Source organism: Haliotis asinina, chromosome 12 (assembly GCF_037392515.1).
Source record: "Haliotis asinina isolate JCU_RB_2024 chromosome 12, JCU_Hal_asi_v2, whole genome shotgun sequence".
NCBI classification, from domain to species: domain Eukaryota; kingdom Metazoa; phylum Mollusca; class Gastropoda; order Lepetellida; family Haliotidae; genus Haliotis; species Haliotis asinina.
The window spans coordinates 42,072,766-42,081,972 of NC_090291.1; the positions used below are offsets into that span (position 1 = coordinate 42,072,766).

The 9,207-nt window shown below is 37.5% G+C and overlaps 1 protein-coding gene across 1 annotated transcript; it reads left to right on the forward strand.

Moving 5' to 3' along the window:
* The first annotated feature begins 390 nt into the window (after positions 1-390).
* On the forward strand, positions 391-4,210 carry LOC137258813 (BTB/POZ domain-containing protein 17-like). Its single transcript, XM_067796510.1, has one exon. It carries the CDS (start codon positions 417-419, stop codon positions 1,860-1,862), a length of 1,446 nt encoding a protein of 481 aa, XP_067652611.1. The 5' UTR covers positions 391-416; the 3' UTR covers positions 1,863-4,210.
* The last annotated feature ends 4,997 nt before the right edge of the window (positions 4,211-9,207 follow it).

The following is a 9,207-nucleotide window of genomic DNA, read 5'->3' on the forward strand; positions in this document are numbered from 1 at the left end:
GCCCTTTTGCCCATTTGACTACAACCCAGGACTAAATACTTGTTGATAAGCTATTAGTGGTGCCACTTTCCATTGCCCATTTACTTATACCAGCTTGCAGATTCAACCTGATGATGTTTATCTGATAAATTGAAGATGCAAATACAAGTGTCACTGCTTTAGTTTTCTCTTTAACTGTATATGTCGTTCAGTCCATGAAAAGGTAATAATAACACTACAAATATTTTTTTTATACATACGAATTCTTGGTTTCATGTTTTACAGCATTGTTCAGAAATGATTATATTGCAGTCTATATATATATATAAGTATATATGATTTGACTTTTCTAAAGCATTTCACTAATATTTATTTCATTTGTGCCATTTTTTTCAGAAAAATTCCTGATTCATTACAACAGAAGGATGACATAAAACATGGCAGATAGTTTCCTGAAGGGTCAGCTTGTTAACAACTCTGAGAGCACCTTGAAACGCCTGTGGTCTCTCTATCGCAACTCAACTCTCAGCGATGTACAGCTGGTTGTGGGTGGGGCAATTTTCTCCGCCCATAAGCTTATCCTCAGTATGTGCAGCGATGTGTTCAAAACCATGTTGACTGATTTCAAGTGGCCGGAAGCTTTCAAGGAGCAGATAACTCTTACTGAGGATCCTGAGTGTGTTGATGTGTTTGAAGACTTCCTGGAATACATGTACACTGGGTACATCCACCTTAGTAACCAGACTGTGCTGCCTGTCATTACTCTCGCAGACAAATACAATGTGAAGGATCTCTCCGAGACCTGCATTTCCTACATGTGTGATAACCTTGATGCTGTGGGCGATAACCTACAGGTAGTGTCTTGGCTACAGTATGCTCGATTATGCAACTACCGAACATTAGAAGCTAAATGTACTCAGTACACTGAATGGAACTTTCAGAAAGTTGTCCAAAGTAGAGACTTTCTGTCAATGAATGGGTCCACCTTGTTTGAATTTCTGTCCAGTTCTGAATTAGTGGTTCACAGTGAATATAGTCTTTTTCTTCATGTCAAACGATGGTTGTTAAACAATCAAGCTCATTGCAGAAAGTGTCCGCATGAACGCAGGCTTATGGTGGAAAAAATGGCTAGGTGTATACGTTTCAATATGATGACCTCAGCCCAGCTGGAACTCTTGTGTCAGGATAGTTTTATCCAACAATATGCAAACGTCTTTGAAGGAGGATTGATGCAGGCATTTCAGTATCATTCTCTACCAGCAGCTGAATACTTTGCTAAACCCAACGAAAAAGACGGAGTTGTCTCTAATGCCTTGCCAGATAATGGTTCATCTGATCCTGAGAAAGTCATCACTTCATGTCAACCATCCAGCAGACCGAGAAACTACACATGTGAAGATTGGAGTTGTCAGTTCACCCTAGAAAATTTCTCCTGTCTGGACGACTTCACAACAAGAACATTTTTCTTCTCCACACCAGTTAGTAGTTCAGCTGCAGATGATCATGCATGCTGGGATTGGCAGGTGGATCTTTATCCCAAAGGTGTCCGTTTCCCCAAAGCCATCATGATCGGCATCTTGGAGAACTACGAAATTGACCAACACGAACACCACATCACGCGGCTTGGCGTCATGGCCAAATCGCTCCACGGTGAGATCCGCAATGTGGAAGTGTCCATCCTAGCTATTGCTTCCGACATCTGTGGATCAGAGTACATCCGAAATGTTGTGAAGAAGCAGTGTATTTTTGACTTTGATGGCTGTCTTCATAATCTAGACGATATTGTTCCATTTAATGAACTGATGGCAAGAGGATCAGTATATCTCACGGAAGAGGACTGTAACACATTCAAAATTCTCATTATCATCAAGCCAGTCCGATGATGTTTACCAACTGCATCTGCCCATGTTTGCCATAATGAGCTGGGGTTACCTTTCTAAAGTGCTGTGTGAACTTATTCATCTCTTCTCCCTGTTATCAGTATGACAGCATTCTTTTTTTTTTGCTGTTTCTATGACAAGGGTTCAAAATTCATGACAAGAGTTACTTGTCCAGACTACCTTTCCATTTGCCCTGATTTTTATGACACAGTCATGATAATGAAGTTAGGAAAGAATAAATCAACATGATATTTGACCTGAATGTAGACTAGACTGTTTATTGAAAAGTGGTAAATAGCAAAGATAACAACTTTATTATCATTGTGACATTTAATAAGTACATTCTGAGCAGATATGAAATGAAATCCAAGTGTGTATGCAGTTTGAAACCCTAAGCGGACATTATCTAGTAGTACATGGACAAGTAAGATACCAAAATTTGGTTGCCCAGAATGAAAACTGACTTGTCTCGGGCATTTGGCAAAGGGATTTTTGAACCCCTTTATGATAGATGTACCTTATGTTTTCAATCACATACAGTGTTGTTACAAACTGACATGCTTTCAGCAATGTTCATCTATATCGTCAATGTATCGCCAATGTTCGAAATACCTGCATGCCCAACAACACGTCAATGGGTTATTTTCTGGGCTGCCAGATTCTCACATCCACCTGCCCAATGTTGGGTTGAAATTAAGACATGTATATGAAGATATTTCAGGATTATAGATGATTATTAATTTATTTGTGAAAAGTAAATAGGTAAATTAGAATTTTTGTGTTTTGTGTAAATTTTGGGTGGGGCTAGCAAGTCTTACATCTAATCAGCACTGGTCTAAATTTTGTTTGAGTTTCATACCCTGGGGTAGACTAGTGATTAGACCGTTCGTTTGTCACGACGAAGTCCTGGATTCAATTCCTCAGATGGGTACGATTTGTTGGTTTCACATTGATTTTTGATTGCCAGTGTGCAGGCACTTAGCGTATAAAAATAGCCACTTACTGATTCGTGTTTGGTCGTATGCTTTACTGATAGTGTAAGCACTCTAAAGAAAACAATAATCTAAACAAATACATCATGTTATGTCAAGTGATCTCACTTCATTTATGAAACGACAGGGATTAGCTAAATAAATACCTTACTTTATGGGACACAAGCTTTTGTATAATCTCCCCACCACCATCCTTCCTGTGCATCCACTTCTCACAACAAAAAACACAATTTTTTGTTGCAGTTGAAGCCAAAATTGTATATCAATTATTGAATAGTGGGGGCAAATGGATGTATGTACTCAGCTATGAATGGTTGCCACATCAAATAATCTTCAAAAAAGCATTAATTTAAAGCATATTTACAGTATCGATACACAATCAACCAGACTGGATATGTGGCCACATATGTCACATTTGGGATTACACTTTCTGAGTAAAGTACAAATTCTAGAACGTTATTGGTTGAGTCCCATTCAGGCTTTGAACCTGCCCCCTCAGAGTCAGACATCTAATCGCCAGCACACAAAATCACCTGCCTAACCCACTCAGCCACCAGAACTTCCACAAAAATAGACTGTGTACTTTGTGTACCCCTCTGATAAGTGTGAATCCCATATGGGACTCAACCAAAAAAGTACTAGAATTTGTACTTTACTAAGAAAGTGTAATCCAAAATGCGACATATATTACATTTGACCACTTTCTAAATGGCATTGTGTAATTGGAACTGGCCAGTGTCTAATTTTACATGCCCTGCACATGCACACAGCCAGTTGAAAAGTAATGTGAAACCACCGAATGTGAGAAACCTATCCCAGGTGTAAATGCCATGATATTGCTGGAATATTATGAATGTTCCCATACTTCATGCTTCATCTTAAACCACGGTAACACCTGAAACTAATGCAGATAATAAACCACATGATATTCTGTAACCATAGTGACTGTATCTTTATTTCTGTGATTACTATTGACATGGGAAAAAACACATACAATCTGAGTTTGAAAGGTAACAGGCTACAAACATATCAGATGAATACTCAGGCAATTTGTCCCTGTTCTAATTATTTTTGGAAGTGCAGGATGAATCTTGTGGTGCTCATATTTAAGAATTTACAGTTTTTGTCTCAGAAATGATCTTTTCTGACTTGGTAATTTTAACAAGACTTTATCTGCTTGTGATTATTTCTGTATGAGCTATGATAAAAGCTGTCATTACATCAACTTAATTAAAACAGTTACTTCATCATTTTACCCCTTGAAGTTTTATAACAACTTTATGCTGTTGGACATTTTGTTCAATGATTCTGTTTATATGCTTAAGGACAGCAGCTTGTTGTTCCATGTTCAAAATGTTAGTGTTTATTAGGAGTATTTTGTTTTCAGTGTTGAATATCCATTTTACCTTGATATGATAGGACAGAATATTTTTGTTATATCAGTCAAATTATAATGAGTCAGTTCACAGACATTATTGACAAAGTTTGCATGATAAATTAGAATGTCATAGAAACTGAATTACCTTGGGATTTAAAAAAGTTATAAAAAAAGTAATAAAGTTAGAATGAGTGTGCCATACCATGTGTATTCCAATACTGTAAATTTATTATTTGTTCTCCTTCCTGTTTGCAGTTGAATCACATGCATGACTGAGTAGTTTTTTAAATTTCAGAGATCTAGAATTACTGAAGGCAGAAAGACAGTGCTGAATATTATACTGTGTGTAGTCAACCAAGGAGTACTAGAAAATCTTCTTGATGAACAGTTTCATGTCAGACCAATTTTTTTTTGAGGGGGGGGGGTTGGGGGGGTTACTGATTTTTGTCCTGAGAAAACCTAAAGGCATGAAAGAAAAAAAATACATGATGTATGAAAAACTCACAAATCAAGGTAAATAAATACTAAAACTAAATTATGTTAGTTTTGGCAATTTTTGAAGTATATATAGGGCAAAAAAACCAATTAGAAATAAATTTCATCTAGCGTTACATTTTTAGCTAATACAAACTTTTGGATTATATTTTTTGAGCTGGGAAAAATAATTATTATTTGTGTCTTTTTCTTGAATAAATATGGCCGAAGGATCAATAAAACAAGAAAAGTGTTATCTGACATTGTTACATCACTTGAGCTTTCTTATTAAAATTCCAGATAACACATTGATGTTAAAAACATGTTTAAAGCAGAGTATGTAAATAACATTTTAACAATAAGATACTAGTATCTACTACAAAGGTTCTGCCAACAATTACCTTGCCATGTTTCCTATGCAAATTAGAAGAGATGCTTTGAAGTGGATGAATTTATAGTACACTGAAATGACACATAGATAGTCCTTTTAACAGCCTTCCCCCATACCGCCATCTCCACATTTGGGGCTCCAATGACAAACAGTACATTTGTGACAGGATTTTGAAAAAATCAAAGTCATGGTGACTCACACTCACGGTGTTCATTTTTAGGAGTCATTTTCATATTTCATCATGAAAATGAAAACTTCAGTGTAATGTATATTTGTGTTTATCAAAAAGCAAGATTTTGCAAAGATTTAGTTGTTCTGTGTTTCATTGCCATTTATTTGTTAGTTAATGAACAGTGTATTTTTCAAATTTCAATTCAGTCATTATCAAACTGCATTGTCCTAAAATAATGATTGCCCTTCACTCAAATGTACAGTTATTAGCATGAATTAACAGGAATATATAAATTAATGAAGACCTCATGAAAACTATCATTGTTTGCTTATCAGATATCAATTTTATTGAACGGAACTCTGAGGGTCACTCATTAACCTTGTGTCAAGCTTTACTTATATAGTAATATTTTGAGAGTTTTGTCAAATATGCAGAAATCACGTGTCATGTAAAAACCTGTTGTGACAAACACACTTTTACTGAACCTATACTACTGAACAATGGCTATTACAAGAGACTGGTGTAGCTTAGCGGTTATGTGTTCGCTTGCCATAGGCTCAGTTCCCCACATGGGTGCAATGTGTGGAGCCTGTTCCTTGTGTCCCCAGGTGTGATATTGCTGGAATATGGCCAGAAGTGGCATAAGACTAAATTCACTCACTCACTCAGCATGAATTTGGCAGTAAAAATGTTTTATAATGTTTTGTGAACAGTGTTTCTGACCTGGCATATGCCTGATATCGACTTTTAGATGAAGTCCAGTGTTGAGGATTGAGTGGATTTTTATGATCAGTGAAACCTACTTTGACACACTTAAAACTGCAATAAAATGGTTAATTATGTTGCGTGTGTCAAGGATTCAAAAGCAGTGATAGTAAGTAATACAAATACAACCATATTCTCTCACAATGGCTTTTACAGGCTAAAGTTAGTGATCACTTTCATTTTGTTTACAACCAGTTTACTGTACTAAGTTGAGACTGTATACTGCTAAAACAAGTTAAGAACAAACATTTTATTTTATTTTTCAGTAGTATGAAATAACTTGACTTGAGGTTTCAGCTGTTGCAGGATATATGTTTTCCAAATATTCCAGATGTGAGAGGCATATTATTTTCAGCCAGCCCTCAAGCATTTGTATTCATTTAATGTGTAGAGTTTGATTTGCGTGAAAATTTATGTCCCACCATGCAATTAAAAAAGGTTGTTGCCTTACAACAAAAGGTGAATTTCTTTGCCTTAGATAGTTGGAAGGGGTGAAACAGTTCTTACCATAGTATGTTTTCGGTTCTGTCGGTTCAGGTTGGGTATGTGAGATATGATCAATAGGCAAACCTAGATAGAATTTATTTTTACAAAATTGTTAGATTTCTAGACATTTTAGAAAAAGGATTAAAAAGATTAATAACATTATTGTACAAAAAGCGAAAGTACTGAGATTTTCCATTGCATTACAGCATACCAACTGATGGCAAAATACCACAGTTGTACCAATACCATGCTATAGGGTTTCAAAGCTGATACTATAGGGCCACATAGGCGGATAGTGAACTGGTTGCAAAGATATCTTATGTATGATGATGTTTATGCCTGACCCTGGCTGGGAAATGTTATGTTTGATCCTACTACCTGCTGCTATGGTTGACCATCACACCAATGGCAGTGTCTGGAGAAGCCATTTTGCCATCTGAAGCAATACTCAGAACATCCTTTACTATTCTCAGATAACATGTGGGATGTTTTAATCATCATTTCCTCTCAGTATTTGCTCTTTTGATAGTTTATATGCTGATTTGAAAAATAAAATCGAATGTGATTATGTGTTCTGTTGAAGTTTGTACAGATTGATCATCTAGTTAGGTATTAGATGGCACCTGTGCAGTTCCATACCTAGTGGATGAGCTTTTGTGACCTTTGAGGGACTATGTGGTGGTGGTGGTGGTGATGATGATGATGATGGTGATGATGATGATGGTCAGATGGCTACATTGTTACCTGGTCAATGGATCCATGTGCAAGGGATAATCATTCTCAACTACCTGGTGAGCGAACCTGTGAAGATCCATGATGGTCTTCAGCAACCTATGACGATTGAATGAGTGCGGTGTTTAAACAAACAAACAAACAAACAAACAAAGAAAAAACCCAAACAAACAAAACCATGGGGAGTATACTACCCAGTCTGTCTGTGATATACTACAAGGTCAATAGTCACATGATCATAGGACCCGTGAAGGTCCCGGGGTGGAATAGGCCATCAGCAACCCATGCTTGCCATAAAAGGTGACTATGTTTGTCGTAAGGCGCGACTAACGGGATCGGGGGGTCAGGCTCGCTGACTTGTTTGACACGTCATCGGTTCCCAACTGCGTAGATCGATGCAAATGTTGATCACTGGATTGTCAGGTCCAGAATCGATTATTTACAGACTGCCGCCATATAGCTGGAATAATGCTGAGTGTGGCGTAAAACTCAACTAACTCAACCTAACTCAACTCAGCATGATCATAAGGATGTTCCAGGGGTGCCTTTTTGTTTTGAAAGTCGTGTGAAAATGAGTGTACAGTTATGTTACAAGAACTGCCACATAGACTAACAGGTTCATCGTTTGAGGTAACCCTTGAACGTCCAGTGTAGAATAGGCCTCTAACCACCCATGCTTGCCACAAAAGGCGACTATGCTTGTCGTAAGAGGCGACTAACGGGATGCTTATGCTGTTGATAACTGGATTGGCTGGTCAAGACTCGATTGTTTGCAGACCGCCGCCATATAGCTAGAATATTGTTGAGCGCGGCGTAAAAATAAACTCACTGAGTCTTTTGGGGTTGGCTAACTTTTGAGCCTTAGATTGACTGAACTACTACTGGCTAGCGACCAATTATCGCCGCGTACCAGTTATCGCCAACACCTGGCTGTAGCGCTTGCGCAGACAGCTTTACGTGTAGTTCTGTAGTATTTCACACATTGACACATACAAAAAAAAACCCGATTGGTTACAATGGTTAAAATTACTGTGAGTATTTCTGCGTTGTACACGTTACAAATATGAACCCCTCGGAAGACGAGACCCAAACACGTCGGGGGTATGTCACGTCACCATTAGTGTGTTGACTTGAAATTTCATAAACGATGAGAATTGAATGAAAATCATCCAGGCTGTGTTGTAAATCTCTGACTTGACAATTCAGCCCATACAAAGTGCCGATTTTAATTTGTCTGAACATAGCCATAATGCAAACATTCAATCACTTAACTGTGAATTGACCCAAATTTCATGGACTCGACAGATACCATGCAGACGATACTGACAAAATATAACAGTCAATTTTCACCTTTATCTTTTCGTTCCTACCCGAGAAAACAAACATTGCGAAAATTGCAAACAACTACTCGAAATGTCAACTTTCATAAGTTCAACCCCACATCTCCATATTCCGATCAGCTATGAAATTTCTTCAATATGTCAAAGTTTAAACACAATAGTTCTATTACCAAGTTTATGTCAAAGTAGGTGAATAACATTAAAAAAATCAGAAATGGCGATAATTGGTTTTGTTAGTTGATGGGAAAGCACCATATACACTACCGCGCTCCCTGTTGACCGCGTTTCGGAGAAACACGATCGGCAATTGTAAACAAGCAGAAAACATCGGTGAATAGCTGATGTATCATCAAGACAATTTTTTTTTCATTCTGATAAGAAATAATGGAGCAAATCGTTAAAAACCACTTTAAAATGGCGATAACTGGTCGATAGCCAGTAGGTGTGTTTGATCAACATCGAAGCCAAGTGATGAGGTATTTTTGTCAGGAACACCAGGCTTGGATTTTGCACATTTCATTGGTGTCTGAATCATGTTGGTGGTGGCAATTTCTAGTGCCATTCTATGCAATGAAATACAATCTCACATGTGTAGCTGTGTGGTCCTACAGTGTGATC

Coding starts and splice junctions, on each gene's coding strand:
- LOC137258813 (XM_067796510.1), top strand. CDS start 417: ATGGCAGATAGTTTCCTGAAGGGTCAGCTTGTTAACAACTCTGAGAGC.